This window comes from Schistocerca cancellata, chromosome 4 (assembly GCF_023864275.1).
Source record: "Schistocerca cancellata isolate TAMUIC-IGC-003103 chromosome 4, iqSchCanc2.1, whole genome shotgun sequence".
Classification (NCBI taxonomy): Eukaryota; Metazoa; Arthropoda; class Insecta; order Orthoptera; family Acrididae; genus Schistocerca; species Schistocerca cancellata.
Window position 1 is genome coordinate 55,000,570 of NC_064629.1, and position 25,497 is coordinate 55,026,066.

General features: G+C 44.0%; 1 protein-coding gene across 1 annotated transcript in view; it reads left to right on the forward strand.

The window, feature by feature from the left end:
- Positions 1-576: 576 nt before the first annotated feature.
- LOC126183224 (uncharacterized) overlaps positions 577-25,497 on the forward strand; it is a 679,892-nt gene continuing 654,971 nt past the window's right edge. The window contains exon 1 of the mRNA XM_049925008.1: positions 577-657. Within this exon, the coding sequence (XP_049780965.1) occupies positions 639-657 (19 nt within the window). The 5' untranslated portion in view covers positions 577-638. The remainder of the gene's footprint in view (positions 658-25,497) is intronic.

A 25,497-nucleotide genomic window follows, 5' to 3' on the forward strand; every position in this document is an offset into this window, starting at 1 on the left:
TTCAAATTTCACAATTGTTTAGAGTATCGGAAGTATCGTCAGAAGTTGCCATATTCCATGACATTTTCTTCTTCTTCTTTTTCTCGTGCCTTTGACCTGCAACGGCGCAGGGACAGCACGGTTATTGTTAATTTATGTGGTGGCCGGATGTCCAACCTGTCGCCACCTGGTTACCCTCCGAGACGGAATATGTGTAGTCCAACTGTCTGCGTGTTGCTATTCAAGATGGAAGTGAGTGAAAGTTTTCCAAATGTTTCCGAATTGTGCTAGAGAGGCGATACTTGGGTATCAGCCCAGTATTTAGCTAGTGGGATACAGTTTGACCAGCACACCGACCCTCACGGTTAATCCGCAGGGCGGATTCGAACCGGGGCCAGCGCAGCTCCCCCTTCCGGAAGCGGTGGTTTAACACGCACACCTATCCGGGGCTGTTTTCCATATTTCTTGACTGAAATGTGTATTCTGTTTTCGAAGAGGTCGATGCCTCTGCAAGAAACAGAGGGCATACATCCTTGTGAACTAAACTGTCAGTTTTTTCTCCCTTATCTCTTCTCGGCTCTCTCCTACTGGCTGACCCCGCTTACGCATGCGTTGAGGTTGCCGGCATTACAGTCTCGTCTGACGACCGTGATGACAACATGCGCTGCTCACTAGTGGGTAAGCCTCTAATAGTTTCCATATATTAACTTGTTCCGTGTGTACAACCTTCGTAAAACTTGCTTCAAACTATTTTCTGTAATTCAGTTATAAAGTTCTGCAGATTGGTCTTGTTTTCTTTTCTATATGACAAATTGGTGAATTGGAGCACTTTTTACAAACTGCTCTCAAAGGATATGATAACTGCATACTTATCAATACGTAAGATCACTGTAAAATGAATCGTAGAGAATATTTTTCACTGACATCTTACTGACACCCTTCCCGCACACGAGGAAACGCTACTTGATAGCTAATTAGAACGTGTTTTCACGATCGTTATGGTAGCAGCTAAGGCAGAAGGCTGAGTGTATTTAAATTGGTCTTAGAACACCAGCTCTGGAGATCGTGTAATTAGATTTTCGAGACTTCTTTATTTATTTCTCAAGTAAAGACATGCTGCCTGTTATTCTATAGCAGGTCGGACATTGTATGATTTTACATGTTATATTATACAAATTCAGTTTTATTACAAGTGCATCTTTGTTGCTGGAAAATTTTACAAAAGGATAAATTAAAAAAAAAGAGATAAAAAATATATATAGTAAGTATAAATGCATGTACACAATTTTAACTTGCTGCTAAGTTAGATAATGATAATAAATAAGATACATAATATGTTGTGGACGAATTTTAAATTTAAATTAAAAGTGTATTTAATAGAAGAAACAAGAGATGGCAATTTGACTTAGATATGATGTCTTTCCTTCTGTGTGTGTGGTTACATCTGTTTCATATGTTACACGTCAGGTTATAATGTGTTTTCGAACTTAAGGTAACAGTGGAGATTGAGAGTTGATTTAAAATGTCATAGTCAGCTGCATCAAATGCGAGGGCTCAGTAAAACTTCAAGCCAGTCACACCTGATGCACCGAAAGAAGAAGAAATGTCACATCTTCAGATAGTGTTACATACTACGAAATGGTATAACATACAGCTATACAGAGTGTTACAATTTCAAATCGATTCGATTTAGTGTTGTAGAACCTTCGCTTACTTTTGCTATGTTTGTATGTTTATCTCGCCTTCACTTCCTGTGTGCGATATAACATCCGATTCCGTGTCTGTGCTTGTCGTTTACTATGTACTGCTGATCCAATGTGGAGCCTGTCTTATTCTAGCGTATGGTCTCTCCTGTTTGTATGCCGCATGCAGTGCTCGCGATACTTCGTCTGCAACGTTGTTTATAGAGTTCCAGTCATCTTATCTGCGTGTTAACCGTCCTATATCCTGGTTTCCTAAACTCGGTCTTACGTGTCCCAGGGCATCGCAGATGAGCACTATGTGTTCAGGTGAGCCATTCTCACCACAGGCACAGTGTGAGTCTACTTTAGGTCGCTCTCGTATATTGGGGAAGAAAGAGTAGACTCGTTTTCCCTTGTCAGTTGTGCCCCATTCTGTCTGCCATATATCAGTTCTCCACTTGTTTAATTTCCGTTTGTCGGTTTCGTCTTTTCCAGTTATTTCACATATTTTGTCGCAACTCCCCCTCTTCCGCCAGTAGGCAGCTGCTCTCTGGCGAATTGTAATATCTCTACGAAAGACTACCAGTACCAAGGACAGCGCCTCAATCGAGGTCGTGCCGAAACCCACAGACATGCTGAGCAGAATACCCCTCTGGCCGCGCCTCGCAATGTTTTTATGCGTACCTAACCATAATAGATGGGCCCAAGCACAAGCCGCAAAACCAGTTCTTCACTCACTGAGTGCTGTGTCATATGTCTTCATTGTCTGAATGGGTAGTCTGTATCTTATAGTGCCGTGGAAGTTTATTCACGAGTTTCGTCGCTTTGTTAATTGTCAGTCTGGCGTGTTCATTCAAGTGTAAATGTTCGTCAGTATAAATGCAAGGTGTCTCGTCATAGCTTTCCTTTTCGTAGATATGTTGTTCAACTTTATAATTAGATTCCTTGTCAGTATGCCTCTTAGAAGTAGGTAAACAGTTATGTTTGTTGCTATTGTGAGTTTGTTGTTCGTGCACCATTCGCCGATGAACGTGAGGAGCTGCGTGGCTTTGCTCTCTAATTGGGATCTGGAGTTTCCAGATACCATGACCGTAAGGTCATCAGCGAACTCAACCAGCCCGTTAGCCATGTCGTCGTCTTCAGTTGTGGTTCTATGGCTATGTCCCAGAAAACGATCCACCTATGGCTCCGTGCGGACAACCCTTTGTTGCTCTCTTTACAATCTTTCGGTGACCAGTCTTCCATTTCACTATCCTGCTTTTACAGTAATTTCTAAGGTTCTTGTATAGAGGCAGTGGAACATTCATCTCTCTAAGTCTTGCAAACAGCGCGCGGCCACCAAAAGTTGTCGAAAGCACCAGCTATGTAAACAGGATTGCCACTATGTATTTGTCGTGTATTGTCTGTGTCATTTCTATGGCCCTATTTACCGCGTCGTCGACGGATTTATGTGCTCGAAAACCAAACTGATGTGGGCTAAGGCTGGAGAGCTACCGGTACGACTGAACTTCGTCACACACCAATCTTCCTTATACCTTCGTCAGACTGTTAATGAGACGTAGCCGGCCGTGGTGGCCGTGCGGTTCTAGGCGCTCCAGTCCGGAGCCGCGCTGCTGCTACGGTCGCAGGTTCGAATCCTGCCTCGGGCATGGATGTGTGTGATGTCCTTAGGTTAGTTAGGTTTAAGTAGTTCTAAGTTCTAGGGGACTAATGACCACAGCAGTTGAGTCCCATAGTGCTCAGAGCCATTTGAACCATTTTAATGAGACGTATTGGTCTGTGCGTCTTAGGGTCACTCGGGTCTTTGTCCTCCGCTTTCTTGATTATAGCTGCATTTGAGTCGTCCACACATTCGGTATTCGTGATTCTTGTAGAGCAGCATTCAGGAAGACTGTCAGCTATGGTACGATAAATGGAGCAGCTTGTTTCATGGCTTCGTAGTGGATGCCATCAGGACCCGGAGCCTTTTTGTTCGTTATTTTGTGTATTGCCAGTGCAACTTCCTCGCGAGCAAAATGGGATGGTGATCCCTTCGTTTTCGTATTTTTCATAAAGTAGTCTGCGAAGAACGGTGTGAAGTCGATTGTCCTGAGTGTGGTCATCGTGAGGAAGTAGATACTATGCTCTGCGTCTCCAGCCTCATCTGGTTTCTTCAGTGTTGATAATACTGTAGGAGTCTCTATACGTTGATTTTTCAGTTTAAACTGCCCCCCCCCCCAGATGTTGTTCTGTAAGTTTGTCCCAACATGTGTGTCCCACTGGTCTTTCCTGGTCTTATGTAGTTTGTCTTTGTATCGTGTTTTAGTGCCTTGATAATGTTGAAGTCTAATTTCTTTCCTGTGCTGTCTTTTATTTTTGGCAATATAGTCGTTTGTCCCGAATGTCTCTTCTTAGGCTTGTTAGTAGTGCTGACCATGGTGCCCTTTGTTTAGGTGCGTCGCGTGCTGCAGTTATTGCTGTAGCTTGTGCTCTCTGTAATAAGTCTGTAAGAACGTAAGCTCTGTGATCTATGCTTCGTTGGGTGACACATAGAGGAAATTCTTCAGTCACGTGCCTTGGTTTCTGCCAGTCTGCTTTGCGTAACAGCAGCCTTGGATGTTGTAATGTGTCTATGTCTGTGTTTGTTTTAGTGTACATAATGATTGCGTTATGGTCATTGAGTATTCTCTTATCGAGCACCTGTCATTTCGGTACCTGTATTAATGATGCGCTGTTTGCCAAATATAGGTTTCGAGATGCCAAACTAAGGTTTTTTTCGAGAATCGTCCAATTTAGATATTTCCGGAATCTCTCTCATACATTTAAAAAACTTTATTAAATACGCCAGATATGATGGAGCAATATGCCTGCCTACGACGCATAAGCATGTTATAAAGAATCATTACCGTAGAAGAGCTACAATTTGTCAGTACGCTGTTGATGACCTAAGCTTGGCGCTTACTTCCATACAAATGAATCTATGTGACCGTTTCATTCTGTAATTCCAAGCACAGCTATTCTCTATGACAATGTTGACGTACTAACATTAATACAACAGCCATTAGCGTCGTTTTATTAGCAGTTTCATTTCATATTTTATATAACGGAGTATGAAAAACTTATTACACATAAAAATGCACTTCTTCATAGTATTTTCTAATTCATCTGTCAATTAGTCTAAGCTGCAACACACGTAGGCTCAGTTATGTCCGAATAAAATTGATAGGTGCAAGATGAATGAGTCTGCTGTCTAATAGGGTGTTTACATTATGATGATACGAGCTTTCAGGGCAACTATATCAGTACACAATAAGGAACCTTGGTATGGAATTGACTGATCCAAAAGTTGCCAAGCATAACGTGTTACGGTGTAAGTCAAGATTAAAGTTTATGTTTGCCAAATGAAGTGTATCGTGGATTAGACCTAGTGAAACGGCGTTATACCCGTTACAGAATTATCATGTACAGATAAGAAGATGTAGACAAAATGACAAGAGTCATCAGGTCAAGCATTCACATAGGAGACGTTTGACGCTCGCGGTGTTTCAGAGTCTATTCCAGCCGTTAACGGAAGCAGGGCAAGTGGTGAAACACTACAGTGACCGAGAAGGAAAACATACTGCATGCAGCAGTGCTTATTCGTATAATAGAGGAACAAGCTGTACCACTGCCATTCATAAAAAGTGCAAGTCTTAGCTCATACCGGCATCGGACCTAGCGTTGTGTTGAGCCAATGGCTCCTGTAGGGCTGTATGGACGCAGTGAACTTGTTAACCCTTCGCCAAAGTGGTGGCCTCATGTCCCAAGTTTGGTAGGACCTGTCTATCAGACCAGCATAATAAACAATTAAGTAAACATATTATTTATAATTATTTCAGTCACAACAAGAACAGAACTGCTCTTCAATAACTTTCCTTCATCTTAGGGACTGTTTATAAGTAAATGTGGCAGTAAATAAACATTAAAGAAACATCATGTAACTATTTGGTCAAATAATTAATATGTACACATCCTAGCATATAACCGAAAAGCTAAGGATATTCAAGCAATATTTTCAAACATTTCCACGCAATATACATCACACTATGTAATAAATTCTGCAGACTTTGTAAACAACAGAAAAATTACTTATATAGTGACTACTTATTTCACATTCAAGACACATGTATTTTTTGCACTTTCTGCAGTGACCTTTGTTTTCCTGTTTGGTTTTCATGTACATATACAGCATCTGCCGAAGTTACTTGGTCTTGTTGCAGTCTTTGACCTACTTTGCAGACCTCGGAAATTCTCTCACGCCGAAGAATTGGAATATTTGTCATTGCAAGAAGATATTAATCAAACTGCAAAGATGCTGAGTTAAACATACCTTTTAACTAACAGCCGACAATGTTTTAGCACTATAAAGTCGATGAGGTCGATCTAGGGGACCGAACAATGCCTTCTTCATTATATAACAGCCGCTACCCAACTGAAAAAATCGTGGCGCATAGAGCAATGTGAATGAAAAAGGTAGACGGTAGAATGGTTTGTACACGCTATTGGTAGAAAAAATAATCAACAATGTTGAAGGAGTCGATCTGTGAGACCGTACCACACTAACGGAGGGATAAAAGGCACAGTTAATTCAAAATGGTTCTGAGCACTATGGGACTTAACTTCTGAGGTCATCAGTCCCCTAGAACTTAGAACTACTTAAACCTAACTAAGCTAAGGACATCACTCACATCCATGCCCGAGGCAGGATTCGAACCTGCGACCGTAGCAGTCGCGCGGTTCCGGACTGAGCGCCTGAACCGCTAGACCACCGCGGCCGGCCACTGTTAATTACTTGAATATTAATAATTACTTTGTTCGTGAGAGGCAAACTTTCCACGTTGCTGGAAAAAATGCCGCTTGGTCTCCGTGCACGTATGTGTCACGAACACATTGGGGCCACACCTAACTTTGCACATGTTACCCGTGAAGATCTGAAAGTGCGTACGAAGAGGAGTTCCAGTTCAGTGGCCAGCTCTTTCATCTGAACCGAAGTCACTTAATTTCTTTTTGAACAAATTTTATTGTCCGTGAAGACTACATTCTGTATATTACAAATATTTCGGTGCCATTGAGCCATCTTCAGATCCGTGTATGCCGGCTACGAGAGTAATCTAACAGTGTGTACAAGAAATATGTATGCTACGTCATTGCAGCCAACATATGCAGATCGAAATATGATTCGATAGAACAGAAACTGCTCATAACGTTAGTCATATATGCAGTCTAGACGAACAGTAAACTTTTTTGTTCAGTCATTGATTACAGATTCCTTCCAAAATAAGCACTATGTCAGTTTTGGTATGATTTCTTTTCGTGTACCCATGTGATAAGTCTTGTGTATGAGACACATGTCGATACTGAAAAGAATATCGTGTTAAGAACTGTATCTAGCTCTGATTTTGTTCGAACAACACCGGGGTTGTTCAAACGGATACCGCAAAACTTAGTGCGACCGTGTCGTGCCTGTATTCACGTTGTGTGACTGCACTTCGCTTGAAAGGTTCTCTTACTTTGGGTCGGACGCCGACACGTGAACTGCACAATATTTTAAAGGGATTAGCTCGCCCTCTTCAGGAGCGAAGCGCAACTGCACAGATTCTGAAGACATATCACATCGTGCAAGTTGAAAAAATAAATAACTTAGTACATAAATGTGCCTATTTGGATTCTGATCATCGTCAGTACACCGACATTAAATACGAAGATCTCTCATTTTGACTTGTAACATTTTTAGTTCGGTAATATCAAATTGAGACATCGGGACTTTTTGAATCTTAGAAAACTCATACTATCATCACGGAAACACGCCACGTAAGTATTTTCGTACCACATGCCATAGTTGTGATTGTAAGAAATCATCCAGTTATCCTTTGTTGTATCCACTAACTTAACGAAGAGACAGCTTACACACACGTGCATCTGAAAAAGTATCAGGATCTCTGCATAACGTTGACTCTTCACTTGTTACACCGCCAATTACCACAATTCCCTTAATCAAGCATGCATTGTCTTTAGCAACAACATCCCGGAAATATAAACCGCAGGATAACCGAGGGTAAAATATTAAACTTGAATAAGAAATAACTCTCGTAGTTTAGATGAGCGGCAGACGGACTAATACTAGCAGTTTTCTGCTCCATTTATAGAGTTTTGGAACGAATCACAAATTAATACAGGTTCCTTTTATTTAATTACTAGACTCAAAGAAAAATATTGCTGTACAATATGTTGGCCCGGTGTTCGAAAAGAGACTTCTATTGTGAGAAGAAAAAAAGTAGTTTTACTGCTGAGTGTACGTGTAAAAAGCAAGGGAAACACTGAAATGATTCAAATGGTTCTGAGCACTATGGGACTTAACTTCTAAGGTCATCAGTCCCCTAGAACTTAGAACTACTTAATCCTAACTAACCTAAGGACATCGCACACATCCATGCCCGAGGCAGGATTCGAACCTGCGACCGTAGCGGCCGCGCGGTTCCAGACTGTAGCGCCTTTAACCGCTTGGCCACCAGGGCCGGCTGGTCAATACTGAAGAAACACTGAAATGATATTTTCCTAAGAATTGCAAAACCGTAAAATTTGTGAGCCAGTATCATGGGGTGCTGGAAATTCACTAAAAAGAACTGTCGAAAGAGAACCCAGTGCTTCCGGCTGAGCTATTAATTATGCAAATTACAATTCAGAATGGTTTTCCTTTTTTCCACACATTTGATAGTTGCTGTAGGCATTTCAAAATAGTCATCTTACTGATGATTCCATCAGAGACTCCATAATTTGCGACGTCAATACTAAAATTCTCAGTCTGCTGGATAGAATCTGCCGTGACATTAATACATTTAGACCTATACTAGTCTGATAGCTCGTTATTGTACTAACATTTATCTACCTTATTTACAACAGTAGATTTCAAATTTTTGATTATTCATTTGTCATTTAGAAATATTCTTATTGCTTCACCTAGTCAAGACAAACGTCTTTTATGTTCACTACAGAACGAAGTGTATCTACTATCGAACTTCTGACAACTACCAACCTTCATCTTGCTACTAAATATCCCATTGTCTTTTTGTGACAATTAAGACAAATTTTGTTTTCTGTTGGAGTTGTGATTGTTGTCTTCAGCACCAAGACCAGTTTGTTGCAGCTCTCCATGCTCGTCTATCCTGTGAAAGCCACATCTCTCTGAATAACTACAGCAACCTACATCCATTTGACCATATTTACTGTATTCAGTACTTGGTTTCCCCATGCAGTTTATGCTACCCCCGCCCCACTTCCTTCTATTACCTAACTGACGTTTCCTTGATGCCGCAGGATATATCCTATCAACCGATCCTGTGTTTTAGTCGTGTTGTGCCATTTTACTTTGGCACAAGCCTACATTCTAGACGATCACCTCCAGAATTTTTTTTCCTTTATTGTATTTCAATTCCCCATCGGGGCAGGCTGGCAGCAGCATATACGCTGCTCTTCAGCCGAAAGACTTAGAACAAATAATAGAAGACATTTAAATATAACAAAGGAGAAAACAAGGTGATCACAGATACAGAAAAGAGGGAACATCATGGAACACAATAGACAAGAAAGGGGCGACTGTAAAATGGAGATAAAAACCGTAAAAAAGTAGCACACACAAAAAACCACACACTGGGACAATTAAAAGAACACAAGGCGCAGTATGACCGGAGCATAAAAGTATCAATGGATGGCGTAGCACATAACAAATACTGCCAGTAAAACGAAGTACACGGCCAGCACACAATTAAAAGCACACCTGTCGACGCACAGGAGAAACGGCACTAAACACAACACTGCCGTGGCACACTGACAGTGATCAAAATGGAGGATCTGCCAGGCGCAAGGAGATAAGGGAGGGAGGGGAAGAGAGGGGGGAGATGGGCGGGGGGCGCGCCAGAGAGGCCCAGATAGGGAGGTACGAGGGAGGGAAAGAGGAAAGGATGGAGGCAGGGGCTCGGGGGGGGGGGGAGGAAAATCTGCTCTAGGGAGAAGGAGGGGAGAGGAAGAAAGGGGGCCCTGGGGAAGGAGGGAACAAGGCCAGGTTATAGTTGGAAGGAAGGGTATATGTCACGGCAAAGTTCATCATCCGGGAGAGGGAGGTGCCGGAAATTGTACTGATGAAGGAGATGGAGAATGTGGAGGTGGAGAGAGGGAGGGATACAGCGATAGAGAAGCGGCAATGGGCGGGGGATGGAGAGGAAGAAGGAAACCAGGGGGTGGGGGGGATCAAGCCTGCGCACAATGTAAAGGATGCAGAGATGTTGGAGTAACAGGAGGAGGGGATGAGTTCATGCAGGAGCCGTGTGGGGGAAGGAAGGCAGATACGGAATGCAAGGCGGAGCACATGGCGTTCAAGGATTTGGAAGGCCTCGTAAAAGCGGGTGGGTGTGGAGATCCAGGAAATGCTGGCATAACAGAGGATAGGACGGATGAGGGATTTGTAGGTGTGGAGGATGGTGGAAGGCTGCAATCCCCATGTCCAGCCAGACAGGAGTTTCAGAAGGTGGAGGCAGGAATGGGCTTTCTTCTGAATGGTCTGGAGGTGAGGGGTCCAGGTGAGGTAACGGTCGAGGGTGAGGCCGAGGTATCTCAGGGTGGGGGTGAGTTGGATGGAATGATCATAAAGGTTCAGGTAGATATCATGGAGACGGAAGGAGCGGTTGGTGCGGCCTATGATGATTGCCTGGGTTTTGGAGGGGTTGAGACAGAGGAACCACTGGTTACACTGAGTGGTGAACTGAGTAAGGTGGGTTTGGAGGGTGCGTTGGGACCATTGAAGGGTAGGATACAGAGCCAGGAAGGCAGTGTCATCAGCTTTCTGGAGGAAGTGGACAGGTGGGTGTGGCTCGGGCATATCAGCCGTATACAAGAGACAAACGATAGGGGAGAGGACAGAGCCCTGGGGGACGCCAGCAGTGGGGTAAAAGATACGGGAGTTGGTGTTGTGGAGGGTGACATAGGAAGGACGGCGCGTGAGGAAGGAAGCGACCAGATGGACAAAATTGATAGGCAGGGCATAGGTTTGAAGTTTAAAGAGGAGACCGGGGTGCCGTACACAGTCATTGGCATTTTGGAGGTCGAGGGAAACAAAAGTGGCGGAGCGACGGGAGTCGAGCTGGAGGGAGAGAAGGTGAATGAGGTTAAGGAGTCGGTCTTCAGCAGACAAGGAGGGTCGGAAGCCACACTGGGTAGGGGGGAGGAGGTGGTGTCGATTAAGGTGCTGATGGATACGGCGGGAGAGGACGGATTCGAAGACCTTACTGAAGATGGAGGTGAGGCAGATGGGACAATAGGAAGAGGCAGCAGAAGGGGGCTTTTTGGGTTTGAGGAATAAGAGGATGTGGGAAGTCTTTGACAGGACAGGGTAGAAGCCAGTAGAGAGGATGACGTTATAGAGATGGGCGAGGACAGTGAGGAAGGAATAGGGGCTTTCTCAAAGGTGGTGGGTGACACACTCATGACCAGGGGCCGTGTTGCGTTTGGACTGGAGGATAAGTGTAATGTCTCGCGCTGCGATCGGAATGTTGATGTCAGAGGGGGGCAACTGCCCCAAGTACTGGAGACTAGGAGCAAGTGGAGCAACCGAGGTATCGGCACATTCTGTGATGGTGAGGAAAAGAGAATAATCAAAGTGGGGATCATCTGGGATGGAGAAACCTCGGAAAGGTGGGAAGCGAAGTGATTGGCCTTGCTGAGGTCGTCAGGAATGGGACGGTCGTTGTGCAGAAGGGGGTAGTGGGGAGCGGAATGGGAGCCAGCAAGGCGATGGAAGGCGGACCAGTACTTGGAGGACTTAATAGGGAGGGTGGCGTTGAGTCGTGTGCAGGTCTGGCGCCAGTCTCGGCGTTTCGTTGCTGTAATAAGGTTCTGTACATGTCGCTGTATTTGGCGGTGGCCTTGGAGTGTATCCCTACCTCCAGAATTTTTTTTCTTTATTTTATTTCAATTCCCCATCGGGGCGGGCTGGCAGCAGCATATGCGCCGCTCTTCAGCCGAAAGACATAGAACAAACAATAGAAGACATTTAAAAAGAACATAGGAGAGAATATGGTGAACATAGATATAAAAAGGGGGGAATATCATGGAAGGCAATAGACAAAAAACGGGGTGACCGTAAAATGAAGATAAAAAAAACCGTTAAAACTGTTTAAAAGTAGCACACACAAAAAACCACACACTGCGACAATTAAAAGAACACAAGGCACAGTATGACTGGAGCACGAAAGGTATCGACGGATGGTGTAGCACATAACAAACACTGACGGCGAACTTCAAGGCAGTACACAATTAAAATCACACCTCGTGACGCACAGGAGAAACAGCACTAAACACAACACTGATGTGGCACACTGACGATGATCAAAACAGAGGATCTGCCAGGCGCAAGGAGATGAGGGAGACTGGAAGAAGGGAGGGAGGGGAAGAGAGGCAGGTAGGGAGGGATGTGGGAAGGAAAGAGGTAAGTATGGGGTGCAGGTTCTCAGGGGAGGGGGGGGGGAAGGAGGAAAATCCGCTCTGGGAGAAGGAGGGAAGAGGAAAAAAGGGAGCCCTGGAGAGGGGGGGGGGACAAGGCCAGGTTATAGTTGGAAAGAAGGGTAGATGTCACGGCGAAGTTCGTCATCGGGGAGGGGGAGGCGTTGGAAATTGCCCTGATGAAGGAGATGGAGGGTGTGGAGGTGGAGAGAGGGAGGGATACAGCGATAGAGGCGCGGCAATGGGCGTGGGGTGGAGAGGACCTCCAGAACAGAATTCCTAAAATTTAAATTTATATTCGATCTTAACCGATTCGCATTTTCCAGAAATAGTTTTTTTGTACTGCCAGTCTGCATTTTATATCCTGTCTACTTCGAACATTATCATTTTCTAATCTAAGAGTGGCACTCTGTAAGAAGAGTGGCATTCTGTAAGTAATCAAACACTTTTTCCTCGGCCAGTTTTCGTTGATAAAACGTGGAATTTTTCGTAGGACATCGTGGAATCCCATTTCAGCCCCTATAGTGCCATGAAGTTCCGATAGGTGGCGGCGCTATACGTAGCGTCTGTAATGGAGGCGAGTTGCAGGCAGAGAGCTGTCATTCAGTTTGTTTTGGCGGAAATTAGAGCATCGCAGATATTCTTGGCTCTTGCAGAGCGCCTTACGGTGTCTTATGTCCCGTCTCATTTTCATTTACTTTCTATAATGTTGTCACCACGACAATATCCGTTGTATAACCATTTTACACGTTCCTTTCACTTTTTAGTTGTGCCTTCTTTTCTTAGTTCTGGATTTCTGTTTGAGCTGTTGATATTCTTATAGCTTCTTCTCTTTTCTATCTTATCCCTAGTTATCCCTTCTCCTGCAGTCTTTCATTGGTCTAGCCTTACATACTTAGCCATTTTGTACTTTTTGTCAATCTCAATTTTCAGTCATTTTTAGTCCGTTTTGCCTGCTTCGTTTGATGCATTTTTATATTTTCTCTTTTCGTCAATTACATTTAACATTTCGCGTGTTATACAAGGACTGCAATAGGGCGTTATCGTTTTGCCAGTGATTCTCTGCATCTGTCGCTACTTCATCTCCCAAAGATACACATTCCGTATTGTATTCGCTTTCCCTGATTCAATTAAGCAATGCCTAATGGTCCCTTTGAAACTCTCAACAATATACGGTTCTTTCGATTTATCAAGGTCTCATCTCTTTAATTTCTAACCTTTCTGCAATTTATTAAGTTCTAATCTGCAGTTCATATCCAATAGCTTATGGTCAGTCCACATATGCACCTGGAAATGTTCCTATTACTAAATCTCTGCCTTAGTATTATGTAATCGATCTGAAATCTATGGGCGATGTCCACACTTCAAATGGCTCTGAGCACTATGGGACCTAACATCTGAGGTCATCAGTCCCATAGACTTAGAACTACTTAAACCTAACTAACCTAAGGACATCACACACAACCATGCCCGAGGCAGGATTCGAACCTGTGACCGTAGCAGCAGCGCGGTTCCCGACTGGAGCGCCTAGAACCACACAGCCACAACAGCTGGCTAATGCCATCATCATTAACATATTTAGTAGAGCTGCATGCTCTCGGGAAATTAAAGTCTAGAGGTTCCCCTTGCTTTCAGCCGTCGGCAGTACCAATATATTAAGGCCATAGTGACTAACGTTACAGGACTGGATCAGTTAATGACACACACACACACACACACACACACACACACACACACCATCTCACCTCGCCATGATGCGTGTGGTTTGTTTTGTGTTAACTAACTGGAAGAGAAAATGTTGAAGCTTTGCCGCACATACGGTAATGCTCTCACGTGCGGATGAGTATGTTTCCTGCATCCATAGGTATGTTCGCTAATAAACGATCTAGTTCAGTGACAATCAACACAGACACTGCCAATTGGAATCTTGGTGTCGAAAGAATTTTTTAAATTTTTTACACCATTATTTAACAGCGAAAGAGAGGAAAGGTGGTGTTGATCGCTAATGTCGATTTTTAAAGTCGAAGCCTCATCGCAATATATCGGGGTAGTGACGCCATGTACGTTGATGATGGTTATTCAAGCGGTGCATGAGAGCGTTTCGTTCAATGTGTCCTTAGTGCTGTTCGGTGATAGCGACTATTTCACCTTCTTCCTTTTTTCAGACCTTAATTATTCAAAATAAGAGAAGTGCACCAGCCATTACAGTTACCGAAAAAGTACACATATACTCTTGCCACTTCATAACAGGACAGAGGAAGGCAATGGCAAAATATTAGGACCTTGTCCAGAACATCAGTGCGCCATTCCAACAGTCGTTACTAGGTATGGACCTGACATCGACATCTTACATACGTCACAAATGATGCGATTAAATACCAAAGATAAATGAATAAATAGGCTAATCATTTACAACTTATGTAGGAGTTCTGCTGTTCCCCTTAAAATGCACAAATTTCTTTGATTTATAATACATTACAATAAATATATCAATGCTCAGGATATGAGCACAGGGGGAGTAGATGCAGGAATCCTGCACCATCGCTCATGGCAACGTCCTAGTGGAGATAGCGTGCCGTTGCCTTCCTCCAACCTGTTATGATGTGTTAAGTGTGTATCTGTGTCATGTGATGCGTGATTGTACAGAGTAGCATTGGATATGCGTTGTTACGGATGAAAGGGAGAGGGTGAAACCAAAGCTGGTGCATAGCCTACTCCTCACCAACAGCACCGAGGGGTCGCCAAGCTTAATGACCCCATTCGACAGACGGATCACCATCAACTGTCACACACTAACTCACTTCATGAGTCACTGCGGAGTGGTTTAGATTTTGATCCGGGGCCCTAATCTACAATATATCGTTCATACCAATCGGTGCAGTAGGTTAGTCTTGGTAGCGACGTCATTTTCGGTTGTTTATCCGAATTTCCTATTCAGTAAGCTTCTGAGACCTGTTACCGAACGATCCTCCCACCGATTTTTTAACAACTGTACCGACAGGTTTTGGATTTCGGTACAGTCCTGTCGTTCGATTAGCTGTGGTTTATTTACACATATAATTTGTTATTTTAAACATATTGAGCGGTTTTAGCTTTGGATTTAGTGATTGTGTTACTAAAGAATCACCGCAGGATGTGTCCGGTTGGAAAGTGAGTTCATAGTAGACTATTTTCCTTTGTTAAAAAAAATGGTTAGGTTAGGTTGTTACTGTGAATGATTACAACATCAAAAAAGTTTTTAGTCAATATTCTCTCAAAATAACTGTAATTTTTATGCAATTAAGAGTTTAACGATCATTAAATGTCAAGACATCGGCTCTGCTTATGTATATTACATGAGAGTTAGCTGAAATTACTAGTGACTTCGCGTACTCTTTTCCGCAAATGGTTTGCTTATTAATTATCGAAACGCGTTTAAAACTTTTAAGTAACAATGCAAAGGAATTATCTGAAGTCTTATAGAGAAACCTTCCAAAATTTCATGGAATTACGGCTTAAGACCACATCATTTGGCAACGAAGTCAGCCTGTGTCTCTCTCGGCTTGAATTACATAAAATAAAGCGGTAACAGCATGCGAGTTGTAATAGCGAAATTGGTAACGTGGCAAGGGGCGTAGGTTCGTATGCCACTGGATACGAAAATATTTTTTTTTCCTCTTCGCGTTTGCATACTGGGACTTCGTTAATCGTCAAAGTTAGGCATTTTACGGCAATATTCGTAGTAATTTACACGTAAGAGCGCGCTTTCTCAGTAACGAGTATCTCTGATTTCGTGACTTCCATATGTTTAGGAAATGAAAGATGAAATCATTGTGCGTGAAACTTTTATACTACTTCCTGTCACAAATAATTCACCATTTTTTCGGAATACGTAGTGATTTCCGAGAATGTGGTCAGACAGGGATATAAGAGCACAATGTAAATTAGTGCGAATGAAACCAGCAGCAATCGTCTTTATACTCTAGCGTGTCACAAGTATTTATCTACGATCGAATCCTCAACAACAGTATACAGAGATGGAAGGTTCCCGCCACAATATTTTCAGACTATACCACCGTATATGAAACATCTTGATTCATCAGATGCATGTTATAAACTACAACGAACTTCTATAGCTGCACTCGCCACACGCTCTCGAAAAGGCGATTTTTTAAATTTTGTTTTTATGAACCAAATCGTTGATGTATCACATAGGGAAGTAGGCTACTTTATCATTTGGATCTCTAGGAGCGAGCTACAACTACATTCTATGTATCTTCTTATTGTTTGACACTCTCTTAAACAATTTTTCGGGTTTCGTGGAGATGTGTTCCATCTATGCAACTAATTGAAGGCAGTTTATTCCCATACGCGTTTCGCTTCTTTCATTTGTGAAGCATCATAATGAATAAAAGAAAGCGTAATGCGTATGACAATAAACAAACTGCCTTCAATTAGTTGCATAGACGGAACATACCTCCATGAATTTCGAAGCAACTAAGGAACGACGGAAAATAGAAAAAAGTGACGAATTTTTCGGGTGTTTCTATAGATGTATTTGTACAATGTAGCACTACACTCCATGCCTAGCTCACATTCCGAAACGCAAAATCCAAAACAAGACGACGGTGTGAATGAGAATAAAATGACATAATGTGACATTTACGACAGTTTCCAGAGCACAATCAATATTCTATCGTTATCATGCTTTCATGGAAGCCCATGGTCAGTGAAATTTGAACAGTATTACGTACTCTAACCACACTTTTCGGTGCTGTGAAGAATGGCATGCCCGTGTCGGTTGCTAGCCGCTTAGGTTTCGTGCCGCTGTGGCGATTTTCGTTGGTTGGCGCGAGGAGAACTGACAACAGTGTTGTTGTTTTTGGGGAAGGAGACCAGACAGCGAGGTCATCGGTCTCATCGGATTAGGGAAGGATGGGGAAGGAAGTCGGCCGTGCCCTTTCAAAGGAACCATCCCGGCATTTGCCTGGAGCGATTTAGGGATTGAACCGTCGTCCTCCCGAATGCGAGTCCAGTGTCTAATCACTGCGCCACCTCGCGCGGTCTGACAACAGTGTTTCGGTTCACTAGGACCGTTTGGCATCAAATAATGTTGGGGCTCTGTCTAGAAAACAAGACTATTCGGTGCTCTCGCTTACCGAACCGATCGGCAAAATGGCGGAAAGATATAAAATAGGGCCCCAGGCCGTTGACACAAAGACTGGCGATCAGGAACCTTACACTACCACCTCTTCTTCCTTTCCTGACCAAATACTCGCAGTGAAAATTTCATCCACCATCAGGATTTGAACTGGCATACCTCCAAATCGAGTGCCACTGCACCAGCATGTGTTAGCGACTTCGGCTAAGGAGACGGGTTAATTACTCATTACTGAAGCTGATTTATAATTGTGCTGGCACATTACATATTTACTAACGTGTATCACTACTCATCTGTGCACTGTGCTGAAACCACATTTGAGAATGCTGTTGGCAGAATAGTAGCTCTCCACTTGCTGTCATTCTTTATTTTCTCATTATGTTCAAGTTACTTTTGCATAAGAAACTACGACAATATTGGAAATCGAAAAATAACTGAAAGTGGTCGTTAAGGCTAGCATATACAAGTAAAGCAGAAATGTTCTTTCCAGATTTATTTCTTCCTATCTAAGTTGTGTTTACCTGTTGATAGCCAGTTACTCTCATCTTGATTCTCTAGGTTGCAATATAGTGCAGTGACAAAAAGTGGCTCTGAGCACTATGGTACTTAACTTCTGAGGTCATCAGTCCCCTAGAACTTAGAACTACTCAAACCTAACTAACCTAAGGACATCACACACATCCATGCCCGAGGCACGATTGGAACCTGCGACCGTAGCGGTCGCGCGGTTCCCGACTGAAGCGCCTAGAACCGCTCGGCCACCCAGGCCGGCCAGTGCCAGTGACAAAGTGAGATGATACAATAAACAAAACGTATGGCCAGTAATAATAATGTTTTGTCCTTATCCTCCGTGTTCTAAAGTTTCTACAGATGCTATAAAATAAATTACTTTGTCATTATAACAAGAGCCTGTTATTTAAGGTTGAAAAACACACAAACTACGTTTCTGTTCTACCAGTATTTGTTTGTTTCGAACCAGTTTTCGGCTTAGTTGGCGATCGCACGGAAACAACTGACTAAGGGACACCGGTATACAGGAAACCAAACCTTACAAATTGGCTTCTGTCTGGGGTTCTTCAGCCGACGTTCATCTAATGATTTTACTGACGTTTCGCCACCACGAGTGGCTGGCATTGTCAAAACTTCACCCTCCATTGCCGGTGGTGAACCGGAGCCGAGCTCGCGGCCACAGACTATATGTACCTGGCGCGCCAACATCCAAGGGCTTCTCCGCGGTCATTTCCAGTGACTAGAATCCATACATGTACAAACAACAAGAACAAATTTAAAAAAATAGGGCAGTACACCGAAGGGCACTCAGATGTTCGAGGATCGGCTTGTAATTCAAACACTAACGCTTGCTTAGGTGAGACAGACAGTATGGCCAACCATTCACGATCCGACGACAACCCAACTGACCGATAGTCAATGGCCCCACCGACAAGATAATTTCCAGTTCACCCGACCAGAGCAAAACAGGGAGTTCAATGGAACAACGTAGAAGATATTGGCGCGCACAAGCAATCATACATAGAGCTGTCAAACTACACACCGTGCTGGACAGCAACAACACGATGAGGAAACTACACTCCTGAAATTTGCTCAATGGCTAGGTCAGGTAACTGGAACGTTAATGGCCACAAGGCAGAAGATTCCCCTGGTACACCTCAATTCGCCGGCTGGGGTGGCCGTGCGGTTCTAGGCGCTACAGTCTGGAACCGCGTGACCGCTACGGTCGCAGGTTCGAATCCTGCCTCGGGCATGGATGTGTGTGATGTCCTTAGGTTAGTTAGGTTTAAGTAGTTCTAAGTTCTAGGGGACTGATGACCTTAGAAGTTAAGTCCCATAGTGCTCAGAGCCATTTGAACCACACCTCAATTCAAATAACCAAATACAGTGAAACTCCACCGGAGGGTAGGTAGAATTTTCCAACTTGAAAACCCATTGTTGCTCACGGGAATATCCTAACAGCCGACAACGAACTCCAAACGACACAATAAGACATGCTGGTAGGTTAAATCGAAACTCAACTTTCGTGTCCAGGGTCGGTAAGCTACGGACCTCGTGGCAATGGGAACAGTGGCACACACTCCAACACCACATAGATACTGCCAGCGAGCCCGGCCAAACTACACTCCGCCGAGAATTCCTCGCTGGTCCATGCCAACCGTCCGACTGGTCGCACACCGCCAAGCCGGAAACTATAAGCACCAGGTCAAAGATAGTTCAAGGTGCGAATATCGATACACACTGCTGCTGCCGCCTGCAGAAGGAGAGGATAACAGCATAATCGCGATAAACATGGGAGACTAAACACAGAATCGCAACAAAGGTTTAATACAGCGCATAGCATGAACCAGCCACGGCTTATTCGTGTTATACACCAAAAATTTTACATTTCGTCCTAGAAGATGGATAGTACCAAACATAGCAAATAACGAAAACACACAATGTTAAAATGTACAAGTTGTTTGAATGTAAAGCTAAGGGCTGTAAGCAAAAGCAAAGTACAGTATAATGATAATCATATTATGGTAAAAGTATATGGAAATGAATGTGATCATAGGGAGTGAGGTGAAGGACTATGTAGCTGGCTGACTAGATCCTGTGGAGCTTAGCTGTAAGGATGTGCTAAGCTGTAATTGATCGTTTAGAACCAGATATAGGTTTTGAACTAAAGACTTACACTACTGGAAATGGAAAAAAGAACACATTGACACCGGTGTGTCAGACCCACCATACTTGCTCCGGACACTGCGAGAGGGCTGTACAAGCAATGATCACACGCACGGCACAGCGGACACACCAGGAACCGCGGTGTTGGCCGTCGAATGGCGCTAGCTGCGCAGCATTTGTGCACCGCCGCTGTCAGTGTCAGCCAGTTTGCCGTGGCATACGGAGCTCCATCGCAGTCTTTAACACTGGTAGCATGCCGCGACAGCGTGGACGTGAACCGTATGTGCAGTTGACGGACTTTGAGCGAGGGCGTTTAGTGGGCATGCGGGAGGCCGGGTGGACGTACCGCCGAATTGCTCAACACGTGGGGCGTGAGGTCTCCACAGTACATCGATGTTGTCGCCAGTGGTCGGCGGAAGGTGCACGTGACCGTCGACCTGGGGACCGGACCGCAGCGACGCACGGATGCACGCCAAGACCGAAGGATCCTACGCAGTGCCGTAGGGGACCGCACCGCCACTTCCCAGCAAATTAGGGACACTGTTGCTCCTGGGGTATCGGCGAGGACCATTCGCAACCGTCTCCATGAAGCTGGGCTACGGTCCCGCACACCGTTAGGCCGTCTTCCGCTCACGCCCCAACATCGTGCAGCCCGCCTCCAGTGGTGTCGCGACAGGCGTGAATGGAGGGACGAATGGAGACGTGTCGTCTTCAGCGATGAGAGTCGCTTCTGCCTTGGTGCCAATGATGGTTGTATGCGTGTTTGGAGCCGTGCAGGTGAGCGCCACAATCAGGACTGCATACGACCGAGGCACACAGGGCCAACACCCGGCATCATGGTGTGGGGAGCGATCTCCTACACTGGCCGTACACCACTGGTGATCGTCGAGGGGACACTGAATAGAGCACGGTACATCCAAACCGTCATCGAACCCATCGTTCTACCATTCCTAGACCGGCAAGGAAACTTGCTGTTCCAACAGGACAATGCACGTCCGCATGTATCCCGTGCCACCCAACGTGCTCTAGAAGGTGTAAGTCAACTACCCTGGCCAGCAAGATCTCCGGATCTGTCCCCCATTGAGCATGTTTGGGACTGGATGAAGCGTCGTCTCACGCGGTCTGCACGTCCAGCACGAACGCTGGTCCAACTGAGGCGCCAGGTGGAAATGGCATGGCAAGCCGTTCCACAGGACTACATCCAGCATCTCTACGATCGTCTCCATGGGAGAATAGCAGCCTGCATTGCTGCGAAAGGTGGATATACAGTGTACTAGTGCCGACATTGTGCATGCTCTGTTGCCTGTGTCTATGTGCCTGTGGTTCTGTCAGTGTGATCATGTGATGTATCTGACCCCAGGAATGTGTCAATAAAGTTTCCCCTTCCTGGGGCAATGAATTCACGGTGTTCTTATTTCTATTTCCAGGAGTGTATTTACCTCAAGTGCGTCTCATGAGCTAAGTGTTCAAAATGGTTCAAATGGCTCTGAGCACTATGGGACTCAACATCTTAGGTCATAAGTCCCCTAGAACTTAGAACTACTTAAACCTAACTAACCTAAGGACATCACACACACCCATGCCCGAGGCAGGATTCGAACCTGCGACCGTAGCAGTCCCGCGGTTCCGGACTGCAGCGCCAGAACCGCTAGACCACCGCGGCCGGCAGCTGAGTGTTTTCCTCCTTTATTGGCTAAATTTAGCATTTCCTGTTAGGATGTATGTTTCGTAAAGAACGATCCACCTAGATGATGGATCTTACAACGAAATTCAACAGTGAATAAATAAATAATAAAGTGGTTTAAACGTCGAACTTGTATTCTGGAGGAATGCGGCTGTAGCCTCTTTTGGTAATTTTCATTTAGAGTTTTCGTGTTTTCCAGTGAGGTTTCGTGTTTTCCTCTGAGTTTTCGTGTTTTCCTCTAAATCACGTCACCTGGATTCCGGAATGAATCTTTAAAGAAAACTCATAGTTGTCCTTTTAGCCCTGGTACTCCGGCTTTAATGATGTCGATGTGCAGCGACGCAAAAATCTACCGAGTTTTGTTTAATGTAGCATTAATTTTTTCATACGGTGTAGAGATGCATTCCAAACGAAACATGATACACCAGTAGATCATCATTTACGGCATAAGACGGTGTAACATGGCGAAATGGATGAGTGAAACCATTGCCGGCCATTGTTACCACTGAGTATAGAGTGTTGTTCAGTAACACTGTCCTATGATGATGATTCACCACAACTCATGTATGGTATCACTGACTGGATAGTATACTTTGTTGCACTAAATACTTTACCTTCTTTCTCCACCTAAGCCCTCATCAATAATCTACCCTCACTTAAACACTGCTAACATCAACCTTGTTGTAGGAACGAATGCGTAATACATCCCCTGCTATACTAACTTCATTCACAGTAAGGGCAAATGAAGCTCCTGGCACATGAACTTTCAGCATTAGCATCTCACAAAAAAATTTGGTTCGGAATACAGACTTTCCAGTTGTTTTAGTAACTATCTGTATTCATATCTACACTGCTGGCCACTGAGAGTGAAATACCAGGAAGTAATACTATGTAAATATGCACTTCCGTTTAAACTAATACGCATTTCGGACATGAAGATGGTGAAAGTCCGAAACGTTCGAGCTTCAATAATAATACATGACAAAGTGGCTGGTCACTGCATTTACTAGAATAATATATTCTACAGCCACGGAACTCAACTGCCGGTAAAATGCATAAATTACCATTAAATAGGGTTGCCGTATTTTGTAAAATAAAAAGAGTGACGACTTGTCATTTGTTTATAACAATATTTTCAAAACTAAAGAACACATATATAATATATCCCAGAAAAATTACATAGACCTTCTATGTGTTTAAAGAGTACACAGAATATTAATACTGCGGAATTACACATGTAAGAAACACAAAAAGAACATATTTGTAATTTTCAAGGGCCGCTCGATCAGATTCAGATTGATTGTAATTTTATTTCACTGAACTTCCGAAGCTTTTTAATAACTGAATATCACTATCTGCAAATTTAAAAAATTCTGAACAGGGTATGCTTTCATAGTTCACTGTCACCTGGAGTTCTGCCTTCACTAAATCTGTTAAATATCTGTTGTTTGTGTCACACCACTCACTCTTCTTGAATGAGAAGATTCGCTCTACAAAAGCATCAAAGCCAAGGATACTGAACAAAAATCCTGCTGCTTTGGAAATATTTGATATATCTTGTTCAGGTACTGAGGAAAAGAATTTAAGCCAGTTTGTGAGATAATCACCATCTTTGTTCACAATATATATATTTACGTAATAAATATTATGTTTATTACATAAAATATAATTTGTAATAGACCTAAAGACAAAAACTGAGTATTATTCACTTTGTGTAAAAAATAAGCCAACGGCCTTGTCACAGTGATAACGCGAGTTCCATTCAGATCACTAATGTCAAGTGCTGTTGGCTTAGCCAGCACTTGGAAGGGTCAACGTCCGGGTCTGCCAAGTGCTGTTGGCAAGCAGGGTGCACTCAGCCATTATGAGACCAATTGAGGAGCTACTTGACTGAGAGGTAGTGGCACCGGTCACGATAACCGACAACAGATATGAGAGCAGTGTGCTGGTGACATGCCCGTCCGTATCTTCATCCGGTGATCCCTAAGGGCTGAGGATGACAGGGCGGCCGGTCAGTCCCGTGGGGCTTCAAGGCCTGTTCAAATGGTGATTGTTTGTTTGTGTCGAAAATAAATGGAGCAAGGAAAATTTTGGCGAGAAAAGAGAAAAATCCGTTAACAACGGAGTGTCTGGCAATTCTACCAGGAAGGATAGCGTGTAACAAAATTTTAAATATTGTATGTAGACAGTACTCACTACTAAATTTGTAGGTGGTGAGAAATTTAGTGCGTAGGACCTGACACCTCTGTTAGTAACAATGGTTATAAACTGGTTGTGCTTAGTCCAATGGACCCAGATACGGACAAGTCCTTTCGTACTGTGATGAATATGCACCAGAGTCTATCAATCGTAGAGGCTAGCGAGTGGTGGTGTACCAGACTTACGGCAACTCGTGACCAGACATCTCCATTGGAAGAGAGAGATGTGGAGAACATGCTGGTCAGGACAGCAGTAGAACACTCTCTGTATCGCATTAGGTCAGGACAGGGCGGGAAATATTCGGTCTTGTGTCATCTTGTCGAAAGATAATGTCACGGAGACCTCGAGGATAGAGCACAGCCACTTGCAGTCGCTCACAAATGTAACGGCTGCTGCCCAAATTACCTGTTATGTGAACCAGAGGTGATCATATTGTTTACTTAGTGGCAACCCATTTCATTACGCAAGATGCTGGGCTCATATGAGAATGATGAATGCAGTCTGGCAATGTTCATTCTTTTCCGAGAATCCACACACACATATGTCCATCCTGAAGCTGTATGCAGAACTCCATTATCAAGTGATGCCACTGGATGCATTACTGTTGGTGTGAATTTCCTTTGCTGATGCATTGAGGAAGGCCGCAACAATGGTCGTCATGTAGACAGTCTGTGGTTCTCCAGATGTCATCGCAATGTTTGTGTGGAAACTTACTTCTTTACAAATAAGCTCGTTTCCTGTATCAAGGTACATGACATTACTGTGTGGTCCCACATGGCCGTGGAGACAGTTGGTTCAAATGGCTCTGAGCACTATGGGACTTAACTTCTAAGGTCATCAGTCCCCTAGAACTTAGAACTACTTAAACCTAACTAATCTAAGGGCATCACACACATTCATACCTGAGGCAGGATTCGAACCTGCGACCATAGTGGTCGCCCGGTTCCAGACTGTAGCGCCTAGAACCGCTCGGCCACCCCAGCCGGCGAGGAGACGGGGCTGTAGAGAGCCTGCATGTCGATGAGAATGGACCCCCTGTAGCCAGCAATAACGTATTCTTACGACAGTCGTGGAATCCCGGCCAATGTCAACAACACAATCAACTCTGATTCCGGTAGAATGCAATCCTACTACTATCGAATAACGAATTCCGACACAGTGTGGGAAATGTCTCTCCTTCTTACACGAGGAACACCACAACCCTGTCAAAAACAATGAACATCTAAATGTGATTTCTGAATATATACCAAATGTGCACTGATCAGCAAGAACATGAAGACCACTGACATGCTATCGATATAAACCCGCCCAGGCGATAGCAGCATCACCTGGCAAGGCATGACTGCTAGTCAGACAAACGCTCCTTGCATGTAATATCAGTAAGCGTATTGTTCATGTGTAGAATGGGGAAAGCACGAGATCTATCTAATTTTGACTGAGGGAAGATTGTGATGACACAGAGACTTGGCACTAACATTTCGGAAAATGCACGACTTACCGATTGTTCGAGGAGTGCTGTGGTGTGCTGTGGTGAGTGGCTTCAACAGTAGTGGAGCTAGCACATTTTGTTAGTGCAGGTTGCCTACATCAGGGCAGGTATGTACTCAGGGGCAAACCTATTGTTCTCC